General features: G+C 46.5%; 1 protein-coding gene across 4 annotated transcripts in view; it reads right to left on the bottom strand.

Annotated features, from left to right (window-relative positions):
• The window catches only part of TGFBRAP1 (transforming growth factor beta receptor associated protein 1), a 91,910-nt gene that overhangs the window by 37,940 nt on the left and 35,124 nt on the right, over positions 1–18,846 (bottom strand). For all 4 annotated transcript variants that reach the window (XM_073550661.1, XM_073550660.1, XM_073550662.1 and 1 more), the window contains exons 5-8: positions 18,752–18,834; positions 17,790–18,131; positions 13,857–13,914; positions 5,465–5,608 (exon numbers count right to left, since the gene is read on the bottom strand). In XM_073550661.1, the coding sequence (XP_073406762.1) occupies positions 5,465–5,608; positions 13,857–13,914; positions 17,790–18,131; positions 18,752–18,834 (627 nt within the window). The remainder of the gene's footprint in view (positions 1–5,464; positions 5,609–13,856; positions 13,915–17,789; positions 18,132–18,751; positions 18,835–18,846) is intronic.

The raw sequence follows: 18,846 nt of genomic DNA on the forward strand, positions 1-18,846 counted from the left end.
AGATACCTGGACTTTAAGGCTGTGTTCACACACAGCGTTTTTTTAGCGGTTTTTACCGCGGTTTTCACTATAAAACCGCTAAAAATAAGGTCCACAGTCATTTCTATGCATTTTGCACTTTTTGTGCACATTGATGCGTTTTTTACCGCGGTAAAAACCACATCGCGGTAAAAACCGCAATTAACCACATTAATTTTGCGTTTTTTTCCGCGGTTTAGGCTTCTCCCATGCTTTTAGAAACCGCTGCGGTAAAAACGCATCAAAAACACATCAAAACCGGGCAAAAAACGCACAAAAACCGCCGCGGAAAAATAGGTGCGTTTCTGGGAAGGGATTCGGGTTTTTGTGCAGAAATTTTCTGCAACGTGTGCACATACCCTAAGAGTGCTTCCTGCTAACCCCAGCTGCAACCCTGATTGTAAAAACTCCAAGATGGCACTAATCGGGGGTTCTTGTTCTAACGGCTTACCTAGGAACTGTAGGAATTTATTCCATGTTCTGCCGTAGATATTAGTCGTCACCAGTTTCCTACTCTTAAGCAGGGTGGCCACCAACCCGGGGGAGAACCCTCTATCCATTAAAAGCGACCTTTCAAATTCCACGCTGTCAGATGGAATCCTTTGACCTGAGCGTGGAATATTGGGCCTTGAGCTAGTAGGTCCGGGATTTCTGGCAGAACCCATGGATCGGAGAGGGACATTCTTCGCAGTAGAGCAAACCAGGGCCTTTTTGGCCAAAATGGGGCTACTAGAATCACCCTGGCTTGATCGTTCCTGATCTTCTTGACAATTGTTGGGATCAGAGCCACTGGGGGGGGTGAACACATAAGCTAGCCTGAAGTTCCACTGAATGTGCAATGAGTCCACTGTCCATGGATTTTCCCTCGGGTTTAGTGAGCAAAACCTTTCTGTTTGCCTGTTGTGCTTGTTGGCAAAGAGGTCTATCACTGGCTTCCCCCAAAGCTGTATTATTTTTTTGAAAAACGGACCGATTTAGAGCCCATTCTCCTTGCCTCAGAGTATTGCGGCTCAGGAAATCGGCCTCTATGTTTTCTGCCCCTTTTACGTGTAAGGCTGTTAAGGAGTCTAGGTGTTGCTCCGCTCTGCCAAGAATGTCGTCTGCTGCCTTCATTAGGGAGTGTGATCTTGTCCCCCCTTGGTGTTTGATGTACGCCACCGTTACTTTGTTGTCCGACATGATGCGGACATTGCAACCCCTGAGTAGCGGAATGAAGTGGCTTAGGGCTTTGCTCACTGCCCATAGTTCTCTCAGGTTGGAAGATGCCCCCATTTCTTGAGGCGTCCAGGAACCCTTGCCTACGAGACCCCTTAGGTGCACCCCCCACCCCGAGGAGCTTGCGTCTGTTAGAATCACGTCTGTCATCTGTTTGCCCCAAGGTATTCCTGAGGCCAAGTTTGTACTGTCCAGCCACCAGTTGAGTCTCTGGTCTCTAAGGAAAGCTCCAGCCTTCCTTCTAAATGCCCTCTTAGCGATCTTTGTGCTGATAGTATCTCCCACTGGAGCTGACGGGTGTGAAATTGAGCCCACCTGACCGCCAGAATACAGGACGTCAGGGTACCCTAGTAGAGACATTGCATTTCTCAATGTCATATGCGGTTGGTTTCTTGGTTTCAGGCAGCCAAAGCCATGCTCTGTACCTTCTCTACTTTGGTATCCGGAAGCAGACACGCCTGCTGTTCTGAATCCAGGATAAATCCCATGAAGGTCTGGTTTTTTTAGGGGGTCGTAGTTTTGACTTTTTGAAATTTATTATCCACCCTAATTCTTGTAAGGTGTCGGTCACACGGTTCAACTGCGCGGTGCAGTGGTTCTCTGAGCTGCCCACTATAAGGAAATCGTCCAAATAGGGTACTATGACCGTATTGTGAATCTGGAGGAAGGCTGTTACCTCCGCTATGACTTTAGTGAAAACCCTCGGGGCTACAGATATGCCAAATGGAAGAGCTCTGAATTGGAAATGTGTCAGAACGCTTTGGATATAAAGAGCTACCCTCAAGTATTTTTGGTAATCTGGATGGATAGGGATGTGATAATACGCATCCTTCAAATCGACTACGGTCATAAAACAATCTTGATGTAGTAGCTTTATGGCCGTAGCCACTGACTCCATCTTGAAAGTCTGAGTCCTTATCCACCGATTGAGCCCTCTGAGGTTTATAATTGTCCTGAACGATTGATCCGGTTTCTTTATCAGAAAAAGGAGGTAATAGAACCCTCTTCCCTCCTGTGTGTCTGGGACTTCGTAAAGGACCTGCTTGTCTATCAGGTTCAGGATCTCCGCTTCCAAGGCCAACTGTTCTTCGGTCGCCTTTCTGATAGGGGTAATGACAAACACGCTTTTTGGCTGGCGGACAAAGGGGATTCTCAGGCCTTCTCTTAAGATGCCCAGGATCCAGATATTGGAGGAGATCTTTTCCCAGGCCTCGGAAGAGAGTGCCAATCCCCCCCCCACTGGAATACTGGCGTCACTGTGGCGATTTCTTTGAGGTGGAGGTGCCCCCACCAAACATAAATCCCGACTCTTTTTTCCTTCTATCCTCCCATCTTCTCCTGTCGGCCGGAGGACGCCCCCTATTGAATCTTCCCCTCCGAAAGGGCTGTCTTCTCTGTTCTGTCGGGAACCTGGGGAAGCCTTTTTTCCTATCGCTTGCCTTCTTCAGGATATCGCCTAAGCTCTTCCCGAATAAGAACCAACCATCACAGGGGAGAGAGCACAGTTTAGCTTTAGACTGCAGGTCACCTGGACAGCCTTTAAGCCATAACGCACGTCTGGCAGCATTTGATAATCCTGCCGCCCTAGCCGTCAACCTCATAGAATCCGCCGAGGTATCTGCCAAAAAAGCTGTTGCCCCATGCAAGAGATACATATCTGCCAATATCTTCTCTCTTGGGACTTTTGATGCTAGCTTCTCTTCTAACTGCTGCAGACAGATCATCAGGGAGCATGCCGTGCAGGTGCCTGCTATCGCCGGCTTTAATCCTCCTGCTGTTGCTTCCCATGCATGCCTCAAATATGAATCCGCTTTCTTGTCCAACGGGTCCCTAAGAACCCCTGAGACTTCCAGGGGCAGGGCCGATTTTTTAGAAGACATGGATACCGTTGCGTCTATTTTTGGGATCTTGTCCCATATTTCCGCATCTTTGTGCTCAAAGGGATATCGTCTCTTAGAGGTGGAGGGAAGGGCCCCTGATCTTTCGGGTTTCTTCCACTCTCTCTCAATAAGAACTTGGATCTTTTCGTTCACTGGAAAGGTCTGTTTTTTCCTCTCTTGAAGCCCCCCAAATATAACGTCCTCTAGGGTTTTAGCCACTTTCTCTTCCTGTAGGCCCATTTAATGGCCTTTAGGAGATCATCCGTGTCTTCTACAGGGAAACATGGCTTACCCCCGTGTCACTGTCAGAGGAGTCTGAGGAGGACGCCTGTTCTGTTTGAGACGAGGCCGATGAGGAATTTGAGGGAGAACTAGGGGGATTCTTCCTACCTTTCCTCCCTTTTTTCAGTAGGGTCTTAATTGAACCCTCCATTTCTGACCTAAGGGCCGATATCAGGTTAGCTGCGAAACTAGGCGCTTCCTCTGCCATTGTCCGCTGAATGCAACTGGCACAGAGGTCTTTCTGCCAGTCTCTTGCTAGGGCCGTTTTACATGAGGCACAGTCCCTATTATTCTTCTTACTTCCCGCTTTTTGGGGCTTTTCCTACGGGGTCAAACATACAACAGAGAATCCCTATTAACATAAATGCTAGCATTCACGAAGATCACTCACCACCCGTAATCAAGGGTACCGAACTTGGAGGCTGCGTCTGAGCACGAGACCTGTGCTCTCTGGACCTTGAGGAATCTCCCGACCTGCGGCTGGGGCAGCTGCTGCTTGACCGGCTTCCATGTTTGCGGCCGGAGGGTTGTGAGGGAGGCAGAGACAAGGACCTCTCCTGCTCTGACTCCATTTTGCACCGCCTGCCCTGCCGCTGGTCCTCGTTTAAATACGGCCTCCGTCCTGGTTGGTGTCTCCATCCCCTCCCCCCTGCGACCGCCGGCCGACCGCTTCAGAAAGCCGGCGTCACACCTGGCGCCATGACACCGTCGCCTTCTGCCGACGTCAGCCGGTGCACCCACAATCCTCTGCGCCGCTGACGTCAGCGGCCGGAAGTCGCCCGCGTCTTTCCCCCGCCAGACGCCTCGGGGATCGAGATGCGGGCGTGCGCGAGGGGAGGGCGGCGCGGTGGGGGCTTCCAGGAGCAAACAGGATCCCACCTGCGCCCACACGAACCCGGAGCCCAGGGGGACACTGGGGACTGTGCCTCCAGCACCCGACGGCCGGCGCTACAGGTAAGGCACCTGTTCTTCCCGCGCCGGGACGGGCCTGGGTCTCTTTTTTTTTTTTTCCTTCGCCCATGACAGGCACCGCCGACCGTGGGATTCCTTCCAGGACAGGAACCCAAGTGAAGCGGGGGAGAGGTGCCGCCCCTTATATCTCAGTAGGTTCCTGTCCTGGCGGGGCGGATCCCTCCTTCAGGTGTGTTGTCATGGGTGAAGGGAAAATAATGGGTTCCTGGCCGATTCAATCAAATCTTTGGCAGTTATTGTGTGTGTTTTTTCACAACACGTTTTTAGTGCCTTTGTTGATTATTTGCAACAATATTTTTGATGATTCTGTGTTCACAGAAAACTATCTTAGCAATTTCAAGAGTGTTGCATCCTTCTGTAAGACTTGTAACAATTTTTGATTTTTTAAGAGTCAGTTAAAACTCTTTTTGACCCATTTTGCCTGAGAAAAACAAGCTGCCTAATAATTCTGCACACTTTGATAGAGGGAGTTGATATCCTTAGGGTGCTTTCACTAAGCATTTTTGCCCATGTTCATTGTTCCCATTGAGGCTAAACAAAATTCAGCCAAATGCATGTGGTCTGTGCGTCTGGGTGTCCGCCTCTAGTAGGAGTTTACGCCTGAAAACGATGCACGTCTGGGCAGACGTTGACTGTCGGCACCATAGTCTATAGCCTAATTGGCGCATATGCCCAAATCCCATTTTACAGAGGGGGGGGGGGGGGGGGTCGAGACAAAATCCCCAACTGGACCAACAAACGTGGGCAAAAATGCTATTTTAAAGCACCCTTAGGCCATACCCTCCCTCTTTACACATCATCTGATTTGCTTCACCCAAAAAGAATTCAAGTTTATACAGCTTGGAGTTGCAAAATACGTATAAAAATGACAATATGGTCAAAATACTCACTTGCCTAATAATTGTGCAGACAGTGAAGAGATTTAGATGCTCATGAATGAGAATTCCTCAAAACATTAATTTCACAATTATCTTGCTGTGTAAACAGGGTTCCGATCATCTGGTGAATGATCAAAATGCTTGCTGAATGGGTAACGAGAGTACTTCTTGAGCATGCATAAAAACTCACTGCAGTAACCCAAGCCAAGAACCACAAACCTGCTCACTTTTCTGTATAACCCAGTCTGCATATTGCCACACCAGATGCTGGTCCTTGGAGAAAGTCAGAAAGTCCACAATATACTCAAACAGGTCTGGCCGAGTGTTGTCTTCAAGCTCACCGTTCACAATTCTTACCCAAATCTGTAAGAAGGAATAAAAAAAAGATTTCTTCTTAAAAACTTTTATGTAAATATAATGCTCTATCCCCTTAAGGTCTGAGCGATTTTTCATTTTTGTACTTTATTTTTCCAATCCCCTTTTCCAGGAGCTGTAACTTTTCTATTTTCCTGCTGATAAAGCCACATTTTTCATATGGTGGACTGGAAAATAGGAAAAAAATGTAGTTGTAGTTTTTTTTTTTGTTTTTTTGGCGTTCATACCAAAATGTGCATTTTTTTTAAAGTGTCCAAAGAGAGGGGCGTGACTATGTCTTGAGCGGGAGAGGACGCTGGCAAGGAGAGCTCCTCATTATCCTGTCGGATCCTGGACCTTGGACCCCTTCATGGTGGCTTACCTAAAGCTGGCTGGACCCCCTTAGACATCAGGACCCCCCGGATATCCTGCGGCAGGTCGGGAGGCAGTTTCTGAGAGAGGGCGGCGGGGGAGACAGGATCGGGCGGCTGGTTCCCCACGAGGCAGTGGCCATCTTGGGCGCGCGGCTCAGCTGCTGAGAGCTGCAGCGTCGGCTCACATTGCTGCACCGCCGCCGGGCAGTGAAGAAACCGGCTGAAAATCTGAGGAAACGTGCAGTGAGTGCCCTGAAAAAGTGGGCCCTGCGTGGTATCCCTCTCATATTATCTGCTCACTGCGCCGGCTGGCGCCATTACTAGAGGAGGCTCTGTGTACCCTCCCCCACTGCAGCTGTCCCTGTGGGACTCCCTCTCCCTCCCCTAACCATAAGGATCTGTACCTTACGAGGCTGGTTGCCATCCTCAATCTTTGAGGCATCCCTCAGTAGCCTGACCCACAATTAAGGCTAAGTGCACACGTACCGGAACTCTCGCGGAAATTACCGCGAGAAATCCGGAATTCCAGTCCGCGGGAAAATCGCATTTTAAATTCCCGCGATTTTCCCGCGGAAAAACTTGCATTTTGCAAACGTAATTAGCTTGCAAAATGCTAGCGTTCTCCAAGCGATCTGTAGCATCGCCTGGAGAACTGATTGACAGGTTGGTCACACTCGTCAAACACAGTGTTTGACGAGTGTGACCAACTTTTTACTACTGAGGCTGCTTATGCGGCATCAGTAGTAAAAGATAGAATGTAAAAAAAAAAAATAGTGTTATTCTCACCCTCCGACATCCCGCGCATCAGTTCCCAGTAGTCCTTTGCGAAAATGCCCGCGATGACATCATCGCGGGAACGCGACGTCTCGCGGTAATTCGCGATGACGTCGCGCGAATTACCGCGAGACTTCGCGATCCCGCGAGATCGGACGCCATCGCGGGCATTTTCGCAAAGGACTACTGGGAACGGGAGCGTGGAGAGAGGCGGGAAGGCTGCGCGGGACGTCGGAGGGTGAGAATAACAATATTTTTTATTTTAAATTCTATTTTTTACAGGGATATGGTACCCAAAGCCCGGAGGACAGTCTCCTCTCCTCCGGACCGTGGGTACCATCCGCAATTGTTCTGCTTACTTTCCGCATGGTGTGCACAGCCACATGCGGGAAATAAGCGGAACAATGCATTCCTATGGGTGCGGGATCGCCGCGATTCCGCAAAATAATGAGCATGCTGCGGTTTTTACCGCGAAGCGATTCCGCTGCGGTAAAAACCGCAGCATTAGCACAGCATTGCGGAATCCCATAGGAATGCATGGGATGCTTATTTTTCGCGGCAAAATCGCGCGGTTAAAACTGCCGCGGAAACGCGAAAAAAACGCCACGTGTGAACCCAGCCTTACTGTTGCCAGACCTGCTGTGACCCCCATCTGTGGTGGGTGATACCTGGGTCATACGTTCTCAGCTGTTTCATCAGGCCGCAATGCAGATAAACATGAGCTGACAAAGGGTCTGGAGCGGCGGAAAAATTGAAGGAGTTTGTTAGACCTGACCCCGCTGAAAGTGCACGACATAACAGGAGCACTTCCACTTAAGAAGAGTGCAAAAATCGCCCTTCTGGGTGTGAGGAGGAGATGGATCAGGAGGAATTGATCTTTAAACAAGCGTCTGAGCAGTTGATGCAGGCTATCTCCATGACTAGAACATCGAGGCTGTTTATATGGAGGTGGGGAGACTTCGTTAGGATGTGCAGGCCATGACGGGACGCATTACGGAGGTGGAGACAAGGGTGTCCAAGGTGGAGGATACCATTACACCTATGGAGGCTAAATTAGCGAAGGCGCCAGGCTCCATGAATGCTTGGAAGCAGAAGGCGGATGATTTAGAAAACTGAATGCGCCGGAATAATATCCGTATCGTTGGTCTGCCTGAACGCTCAGAAGGGCAGCATCCTGAGCAGTTTCTGGAGGATTGGCTTAAGACCTCCCTAGGAGATGAATTCTCCTCAATGTTCACTGTTGAAAGAGCTCACAGGGTTCCGACAAGACCCCTGCCTCCGGGGGCCCCGCCTCGACCTTTCCTGGCACGCTTGCTCAATTGTAAGGACAGAGATACCATTCTGCGTCTTGCACGACTGAAAAGTCCTATTAAGTTTAACAATGCTGTAATTTCCATCTTTCCGGATTTTTCCATGGAACTGCAGAAGAAGCGGGAGCAATTCATTGAGGTCAAGAAACATTGTATACTCGATGATATATCCGGCCCGACTTCGGGTTGTTCATGAAGGTTCCTCCGTATTTTTCACAGATCCGGCAGAGGCGACTGAGTGGCTGCGGTCCCATAGGGGGTCCCCTGCGAAGGAATCCTAATGTGGCGGCTGTTGCTCGGGATCCTTTCAGTCAAGGTCTAATTGGAGCTCTCTCGGCGAACTCCCAGATATCAACAATACCGGACGCTGTGCTCAGTGATGGTATGCCCTTGTTTATTTTTTGATGGGGGCGAGAGACTGTGCTCCTATGCTACTAGGTTCCTGTTTTGTTTTTTCTTTTTCAAAAGTTTTAGCTTTTATAGTTATTTAGGTAAATGCCGCAGCCAACGCCAATTTTGCTATCTGGGTGGGATCTCTGCACTTGGTTCGGGCACCAAATAGACGGGAATGGGTTCTGAGTGGATTTGTATGACTTGGAACGTAAGAGGCATAAAAACCCCTCGAAAGAAAATTAAAGTGTTCTCACAAATTAGACATTACTGTCCTCATATTGTGGCTCTGGTGGAGACGCACCTGACCAGGGATATGGTTCGGTGGGTACAAAAACCCTGGGTGCAATGGTTTATACATGCTTTTCACACCAGCTATTCAAGGGGAGTTTCACTGTTTATTTATAAAGATGTTCGGTGGGAGGCCCGGAAAGACCCTGAGGGACTATTTGTGTTTGTGCATGCGCTGATTAACTCTCAGAAATATGTTATTCTCTGTATTTATAATCCCCCTCCGGCCAATATATCAATTATTCAGAAGGCATTAAGCTTTGCTTTGAATTACCCAGATGCACATGTCATTTGTATGGGAGATTTTAATTTGGTCATGAATAGCCATCTTGATAGATTGAGATTAGATGATGGAGTACAGGGTGGGGTACAGGGTGGGGTCCCCCCCCGGCACATCCCAACTGTCACAATTCATGGCGGGTAGTGGGTGGCTGGATCTTTGGAGTGCGCCATCCAGAGACAAGGGAGTATACTTGCCATTCCTTCACTAAATGCTCTCTATCTCGAATAGACTACATTTTTGGGTCCAGCAGTCTGGCGGCATGGGTGGATGATATTAAGCATGGAGGTAGGGGGATTTCGGATCATAGCCCAGTTATTCTTACGCTTAAATACGGGCCATTGACTAATAGGATAACATGGAAACTGTATCCTTTTTGGCTGAAATTGATAACATCCTCTGATAGAACGATAGATCAGTTACGTTGCTTCGTCTTGTCCCCCCCTGAACCCCGAAATATTAATGCATTTTGGGATGCTCTTAAAGTCTATTTACGGGGGTGTTTATCCTCTACGATCTCTTATATTAAACAGATGACAACGGAGGAGGATGGCGAGATGGAGCGACGTCTGAAAGATTCAGAGGCAGCCTATATATCTGATCAAACTAACAGTAATAGGGTGGAGTGGCTGACTGCTCAAAGGGTATATGCTCAATATACGGACACCAAGACGAAACGTAAATTATTTTTTGCCCGGCAGTCTTATTTTGAGATGGGGAAACAGGCAAGCAAATTTTTGGCTTACTTGGTACGACAGCATAATGCGACTAACACAATTCTACAGATTCGTGACTCGGGTGGTGCTTTGGTTTCCTCAACTGAGGGGATACCGAAATGCTTTTCTGATTATTATGGTTCACTATACAATTCTAAGACCGATGTGGATGGCCCGGAGTGTCTAAATTATTTGACAGATATGGAATTTTCTGTGCCAAGTCCTTCCCAACAGGCCTTTATGGATCTGAGTTTACTCTGGAGGAGGTAGAGGACGCCATAAAAGACATGGCCTCCGGGAAGGCCCCTGGGCCGGATGGATTTCCGGTGGAATTATATAGGAAATACCAGGATATACTGGCACCTCTTTTGTTGACAGTGTTTTGTGGGATCTGGGAGGGAGGATGCATGCCGAGTCATTTTATGAGGTCAATATAATAGTTCTTAAAAAGGAGGAGAAGGACCCTTTAGATTAATCCACTACTAAATGTGGATTATAAAATTTTTACAAAAATTCTGGCCAAAAGAGTGAATTCAGTCATATTAGATCTTGTACACTCTGACCAAACGGGTTTTATGCCTGACAAGAGCACCTCCATTAATATCAGACGAGTCCAGTCAGTGGTCCAATATAGTTCTTTGGTACCGGATAATGAATGGGCATTGGCGTCGCTGGATGCGGCCAAGGCCTTTGACTCTCTTGAATGGCCTTTTCTCCGCGCACGTTTGCAGAGGTATGGATTTGGTGATAGATTTAAAAAATGGGTTAGTGTTTTATACATGAAGCCCAAGGCCCGGGTCATCGTGAATAATTCCATATCTGAATCATTTTCACTGCATAGGGGAACTCGTCAGGGGTGTCCCCTTTTCCCGGCCCTTTTTGCTCTTGCTATTGAGGCACTGGCAATTCGTATAAGATCTTCCCCTAACATTGCTGGTATAGAAATAGCAGGTCGGACACGGACACCATAGGCCTGTATGCTGACGATATGGTGATATTTATGGACAGAGAGGAGGAGACTTTGACAGGAGTCATCACCACTATAAATAAATTCAGCAAATATTCTGGCCTATATATAAATTTGGAGAAATCGGCTTTAATGCCTCTTTCCCATGCTCCAATGCCACGACTTGAGACTCTCTCCTTACTGCCCATTGTAACCAGATTTAAATATTTGGGTGTTCATATTTCTCAGGGTAGTAAATTTGATCTGCAACTCAATATACAACCATTGCTTGAGACGGTCAAGGGTAAATTCGCGATCTGGGGTAAACTTCCACTGTCTGTAGCCGGACGTATTAATTTAATTAAAATGATATTACTTCCCAAGCTTAATTACTTTCTTCGACATAGTGCGGTAGTGGTGCCCAAATCCTTTTTTGCTAATCTGAATTCCCAAACCACATCCTTTATTTGGGGGAAAGCCAGGCCTAAACTTAAACTAACCACTCTACAGAGGCCCAAGAAGGGAGGGGGGGCAGCGTTACCAGATTTCTTTTTATATTATTTGGCTGGACAGGCCAAGGCCATAGGTACGTGGATGCCTGGAGGTCATCTCCCAAATTCTGAGAGTCATCTACTTCATGCCGCACGGATTAGTTGCCCGCTGGGTTTTTTGGAAATGAGGAAAATAAATGTCTCGAGACTGCTACCTCTGCTTCGTCTGGCACGATCGATATGGAGACAGATTAAGGGGGTGGTTGGATTTGGGGATATTATAGCTGAAATGCCCCTGTGGAATAATGACTACCTCCAGATGCTACTTGAACATCCATCCGCCGAGTTTTGGGCTCAGTATAGTGTCTCTATGATAGGTAATTTATACGATCATGGAACTTTGGTGTCCTTTGAGCAATTACAAGTTAATCGTAATGTCCCGAGATCCCAGATTTCCGTTATTTACAACTGAGGTCAGCTTTTCATTCGCACATGAGATGTATGGGTATAGATAGTGTCATTTCGTCTCTACCTTTGATAGGGATCCTCAAATCACAGGGCCCTCAAGGCCTCATCTCCTCTCTCTATACATATATGTTGTCAGTGGGGACAGAAGGTGCCTTAGATTCCGTTAAAAAGAAATGGGAGAGGCTCATCCCTGATACACAGGGTGAGGAATGGGAAGAAATCCTGGAGTCGCCAATCTGGGTATCTCCGTCTGCCAATAACAGGATGATACAATTGTATATTATTAATCAATCATATTTTACTCCAATTCGACTCTTTAAGCTGGGCCGATACCCGTCATCAGAATGTTTGAGATGTCACTCAATAGATGCAGACTTTATCCATATGTTCTGGTATTGTCCTGTTGTTGCGCAATACTGGAGGGAGGTGACATCATTATTAACATCTTTAGTACAAACCCCTGTTCCCCTTGAGCCACTGATCTGTCTATTTGGGGTGTGGGATGAGGAGGCATGGGGTCATTATGCTGGGATTTTTCTACGGGAGACACTGTTTATGGCACGGAAGGTACTAGCACTACGGTGGATGGGGGGTTCACCTCCTTCTCTTGGGTCCTGGATCACTTTGTTAAATTTGATTATCCCATATGAACGTACACTGTATCAAAATAGAGGATGCCCGGGTAAATTCGAAAAGATTTGGTAGAGGTGGAATTCCTCTCACCTAACTTTGTAGAGCGGAGATGTCGCACAGTAAACAGTTCATTATGTGGAAGTAGGCTGCGGAATAGTTTGTTTTTGCAGACGTAGGTAGGGTTTAGAAGCTAGGCAGGCTTCATTATTGGTATAATAACACAACGCTACTGTGATTCAATTGGTATTAAGTTTTGCTTTATTTATATACAACTGATGCACACATTATGCTTCACATTTTCATGTTCTGTGCATATGTGTTTTGTATCAAGCTGAACATCATATACTAAATGTGTGTATTGTATAACTGCTTATCGTTTAATAATGGATTTAAAAAAAAAAAAGTGTCCAAAGAAAAATCAGAAATTAGTAAAAAAAAAAAAAAAAAAATTATATATATATATATATTTTTTTTTTTTTATTTTACACGCACACACCGTTTTGTTTTACTTTGGTAGTTACTTCAAAATAAGAAATGCAACTGTACTCACCTCTACTCTCTCCCTGATGCAGCCTCCAGCCATATCAGCAAAGGTCAGAGGCTGCAGGAGGGAGTCTGTCTGGGAACGGAAGTGGATACTGCTGAATTTATTATTTTTATCCAGAGGAAGCCAATGGAGTAAAAAAATAAAATAAAATAAACAGACAACCCCTTTCATAAGAGAGTTTGTCAAATCCCATCATAGATATTTGTTTGTCAGTAAAACTATAATCAATTCTCTACTATAGGCAGCAAATCTGGCTGCTACAAGCTTGCTAATGTTTGTCGCACACCTAGCAACTTCCTTTTTTTCTCTTTCCTATTGATTTCTCTAGAAATCTATTTAAATTATATGTAAAGGAGGATCAGCAGAAATTTGTTACACAATGTCTAACAACTGTACACATTTGATATGGTGCTGTAATATTCCACACCGTGCACTGGAAAAGTCACTTTTGTATGTACAAAACTATGTATATAATCTAACTGCAAAAATCGGAAGAGGTCATTAAACTTCATTACATACTTCTAAGATACATACCGTATCTCTATTCACTAAATGGTTGAATGGGTTGTTCACATGATTTTTTATTCATTTATGGAATTTCTTAAGTACGGTGACAAGTGGACAAAAATGGGCCCGACAAGGGTATTATCAAAGTGATGACTAGGATATGCTATCACTTTATAAGTCGGCACTGTTTTGACACCAGGGACCCCCACTAATTCTGAAAATGAGGAAGCCACAGCATTGGTTTAGTAGTGCTACTTCTCCTTCGCCGTTTCTGTCCTGTACAGCAGCTCCCCAGCATCCATTGTGCAGAGACCTGCAGCACAGCCCCAATCATGCGAGAGAAGGAGCAGCAGTGCCACACCAGAACTGTGGCCAGATCATTCCCAGGCTCAGTGGAGTTCCAGAGGTTGGTGATAGCATAGCTGGGAATACCCTTAATGGATCCGTGCACTTGGAAGATGATATCATAAAAGCACACCGAGGTACAGTATTCTATATAAAAAAAATTAATGTCTGGTTGATTCAATTACCTGCACAGCAGCGGCATCCTGCTTGTTGTAGTGATACAATAGACCAAGTGCAAAGTACCTGAAACACACAAAAAAAAATATGAACAAGTTCTGTTATATGTAGTTATATTTATGGTAAAACTGGCACAGATGTTGGGTACATTGGTCCTGACTGTGGCACCTATGTTTGGCCTTTTTCTACATGGGTTTTCTGGAAAAAATACAGAAGTTTTGCTGAACTTGAACCAGACTCCCTTCAGATAGAACTTTCTAATGTTCTTTCTCATCTGGTCCAGTTCCGTTTGCCATGTGTCCATCAAACTCCTCTAAATCATACTGTAAATTCAGTACTCGCTTTTCCCTGGATCCCAATCTCCCCAATGTACATAATATAGTAGACATCACACACATGCCCAACTGTGGGCAAAGCATACTGCGCAGGCGCCGGAGGCCTTTTCAATGCACAAGCACAGAAAACAACGGTATCTGTGATATTCACAGACGAAGATTACGTTCAGCAAGCCGAGCGGGGGGGGGGCGAATAAGCCCCGCCCATCGGAACGGACCGCGGAGATTTCCATACATCTCCACCAAGATAAAAAAGGGATTTATGCATCAAAGGTGCGGGGTCGGGGGGAATCAAAAGTCCTAATAGAATCCTTATGGGACGCACAATTGGGTGATATCTTTACATGATAACACTAAAAATGGGTGACAGATTCCCTTTAAGCTCTGTGGAAATTAATGGGGCTATATAAGTGAGTAAAATACATACACCGCCCATGTTAATATATCGCCATTGGACCAGGGCCCAGAGAACCACCTCCAACCTGATGGCATCCGCGGCTCTTCATCTGAGTAACCCTAGGTAGTAAGGAGGTGGTTCTCAGGACACACGTACATCCGCGGCTCTTCATCTGAGTAACCCTAGGTAGTAAGGAGGTGGTTCTCAGGACACACGTACATCCGCGGCTCTTCATCTGAGTAACCCTAGGTAGTAAGGAGGTGGTTCTCAGGACACACGTACAGAGGATTTAAACAGATTCAACAATAAACCAAAACAAAGACACTACATTGTCTTTCATTATTTAGGCCCTGAATGCTTAGGTACTAAGGTGTTACAATGACTGTTTCTTTCAGAAGATAGCAATTCAGGAAAATTCAGAAAGGAAACCAACAATGAGAAATAATACATGAGAATTTTGTGTAGTAAGACAAGAATAGAGAGAAGACTATGAAAGCTCATATTCCTTACTAGTTTTGTTAGTTTAATTAGCACTAAAGCAGATACTGTAGCAGAGCTTGTCATACCCAATAGATCAAGGTTCCCAGTCTGTAACCTGATCAGCACTTGCCACTTTTACCATAGGGATGACAAACTGCCCAATTGTAGATGAGTGCTAGAACAGAATTATATCATGCTTCACATGCCTGTACACCAATGAGAATAGGTGTTCTGCATATTGTTCAGTTATTCCCCCATGTTATTAAAGAAGTTTTCTATTTTAAGGAAAGTGGACCCTACATGATCTTATAAGGAAAATGGAACCGAAGCTTAGGTCTCAAGGTTATTACAGTTGCAGTGACTGGTTCGTCAACAGTGTGCATCACCAATGCAGCCAAGTACCGAGCTCAAAAAGTGTCAATGTCAAAACCAACAGAAGTAGGTAAAGATGACCAGCCTTTCCATTGTACAAAGCACAACTTTTCATGTAGCTAAAGCTAATTATGCCTATGTAAGTTCTAGTTCTATGGATGGAGGAGCGTGTATATTATGAGAATTGTGACAGCACATGACAGAAAAAAAAAAAACCGTTGGGCAGAACTTCTTCAATAATCAAAATGGTGCTAGATGAGTAAAGGCGACTAATTTGTAATGCCGATAATAAAAAATGTCCCACCACTAAATCAGCCATCTTCCTCACCACTAGTTTGGGTACAGAGGCGTGATTCTTCTCGTAAGTGAGAATCTGGAATTCTTTGCCTGAGGAGGTGGTGATGCCGAACTCAGTCGAGGGGTTCAGAAGAGGCCTGGATGTCTTCCTGGAGCGTAACAATATTGTATCTTACAGTTATTAGGTTCTTTAGAACAGTGGTCCCCAACCTTTTTTGCACCGGGGACCGGTTTCAAGCAAGACCATTCTTCCATGGCCCGGCAGGGCGGGGATGGAGGTGTGGCAGGGGCGGGGCTTTGGTCATAAGGGGGCGGGGCTATGGACACGGTTGTAGTGTAGCAGTGCATACTTATAATTAAATAACATTTATAATGTGACTCAACTCACCATAGGTTTTGAATAAGTGCTCCATCACCCCCTTCTCCCCATCATTGCCTTCACCCCATCACTCCCTTCTCCCCATCATTGCCTTCTCCCCATCACTGCTGTCTCCCCATCATTGCCTTCACCCCATCACTCCCTTCTCCCCATCATTGCCTTCACCCCATCACTGCTGTCTCTCCATCATTGCCTTCACCCCATCACTGCCATCTCCCCATCATTGCCTTCACCCCATCACTCCCTCCTCCCCATCATTGCCTTCACCCCATCACTCCCCTCTCCCCATCACTGCTGTCTCCCCATCATTGCCTTCACCCCATCACTCCCCTCTCCCCATCACTGCTGTCTCCCCATCATTGCCTTCACCCCATCACTCCCCTCTCCCCATCACTGCTGTCTCCCCATCATTGCCTTCACCCCATCACTCCCTTCTCCCCATCATTGCCTTCACCCCATCACTGCTGTCTCCCCATCATTGCCTTCACCCCATCACTCCCTTCTCCCCATCATTGCCTTCACCCCATCACTGCCGTCTCTCCATCATTGCCTTCACCCCATCACTGCCATCTCCCCATCATTGCCTTCACCCCATCACTGCTGTCTCCCCATCATTGCCTTCACCCCATCACTCCCTTCTCCCCATCATTGCCTTCACCCCATCACTGCCGTCTCTCCATCATTGCCTTCACCCCATCACTCCCCTCTCCCCATCATTGCCTTCACCCCATCACTCCCTTCTCCCCATCATTGCCTTCACCCCATCACTCCCCTCATGGCCTTCTCCTCATGTCCCCATCTCCTCCAGGGCCAGGCTACACAAACACAGACCAACACACACACAGACATACATGTACACACATTATACACACACACACAGACAGACATACATATACACACAGACACCACCTCTCTCCTCTCACCTGCCCGCCGCCCGCGCTTCCTCGCTCTGACACAGCAGCGGCCGCGCTCTCCTCTCTGTGTCAGTCAGAGACAGGAAGCGCGGGCGGCGGGCAGGAAGCTGGACGGGTCCTTGCAGCTCCGCTCCTGCTATTTCCTCTTGCAGGCAGCGGAGCTGCTTGATCGCTCCCTGCCCGCCGCTAAGAACTGCTGCGCGCCGCCCCAGCCCCCGCTATGCCACTGACCGCCCCTGGCTCCCCTTGTGTCCGCGGACCGGCAAGGGCACTGCAGCGGCCCGGTGCTGGGCCGCGGACCGGCGGTTGGGGACCCCTGCTTTAGAAGGACGCAGGATTTACTCTGATGGAATATAGGCTGAGGAATATAGGCTGAACTGGATGGACAAATGTCTTTTTTCGGCCTTGCTAACTATGTTACCCATTACTGCTTGATAGGGGACCAGCCAGTGTTAGGGAATCTCACCATAGAGAAGATTTGGTGCAGACATTTCTGACTAGTGTTCATTTGAATTGGTTTTGCACAAATTTATCAGGCCACTTTTTGAAAAATTGTTGAGAGTGGCCGAAAAATTATGGTGCAAAATAGGTGGGAACCATAATTTGCTTATGGAAATGAAAACAGACTTAAATTGTTAATGTTTTGCCCCAGGGAGTAAAAGCACAGGTTCTTATAAGTAAGCATAAGAGTCTGCAGAACTATAGTCGTAAATGGACAGTTTCACATATTACGCCGGGTGACTAACAGCCATCTCCACACCACTTACTTTTTGTGCTTCTCCAACCAGACTGCACTGTCTGACACTTCACAGTAATTGTCTGAGACCAACAGATCCAACAGGCTCTCGTGATCCGCTTCAGCATAAAGTTTTAGTAAGGCAGTATCTACTTCTTCCTGATAGCCATTTGCCACGTCTGTGCTGCGGATTTCACTTAAATAGGACATGAGAAAACGTTTGCACGTAGCAACTTTTTCCTGGTCGCCCCGTGTCAGCTGATTAAGGTTGGCATATTCGTGCAAGGGAGGATGGGCACGGATAAATGCAGAGGAGGATGGCAGGAGAAGGGGGTAGAGAGAGATGAGTTCCCGGATGTCAAGGTGACTACTTCTGCAATACAAAACAATTAAAAGACCTCTAACAAATAGAAAATATATAAAAGGCAAGAACAATTTACAACATGGAATGTTTTGTTACATTACTAATATCTGAAATCTCAAAGCAGTCTCAAAAAGGTTTAAAGGGGTCGGCCATATTATCTTTATTTCATTAGAGATGTTAAGGACATGATTTTGTGGCACTTACTACTATACAGGCATGACCGGTCCTCCTCCTGCTCTTGTTACTGCAGCTTTCCTCACAGACTGCACAGATCTGTCCATAAAATGGCTGCTAGTGGAGGAACATGTGACCAGACCTGTTCCATCAGTCTTCTCCAATAGAGTAACAATGAACAAGGGAAAGACGATTTTCAATTGAAGGAGGCCTATGGAAAGGACAGGTCACATGCTCCTCGACCAGCAGCCATTTTGTAGGCAGGTGATCTGTGCGGTCTGAAGGGAGGAGAAACTGGAATACTTACTGTATATATAAATAGTGAATTTCCCCTTTAATTTTTACTTACAGTTTCTGACAGGATAGATGACTATACAACCATGCTAATCCAACACGATGTCACCTAATTACCTCTGCTACGAACATCACATTCTGAGCAATTACAGCTATTTTACCTGAATAATTCCTTTGCTTCTGAAAACTGAAGCTGTGCAAATTGTATGAAGCCAGCCTGTTGTAGTATTCTTCTATACATGACCTGTGAAGAACA

The sequence above is a fragment of the Dendrobates tinctorius genome, unplaced genomic scaffold (genome assembly GCF_039654945.1).
Source record: "Dendrobates tinctorius isolate UK_male_01 unplaced genomic scaffold, ASM3965494v1 ptg000166l, whole genome shotgun sequence".
In the NCBI taxonomy this organism is placed as follows: Eukaryota; Metazoa; Chordata; class Amphibia; order Anura; family Dendrobatidae; genus Dendrobates; species Dendrobates tinctorius.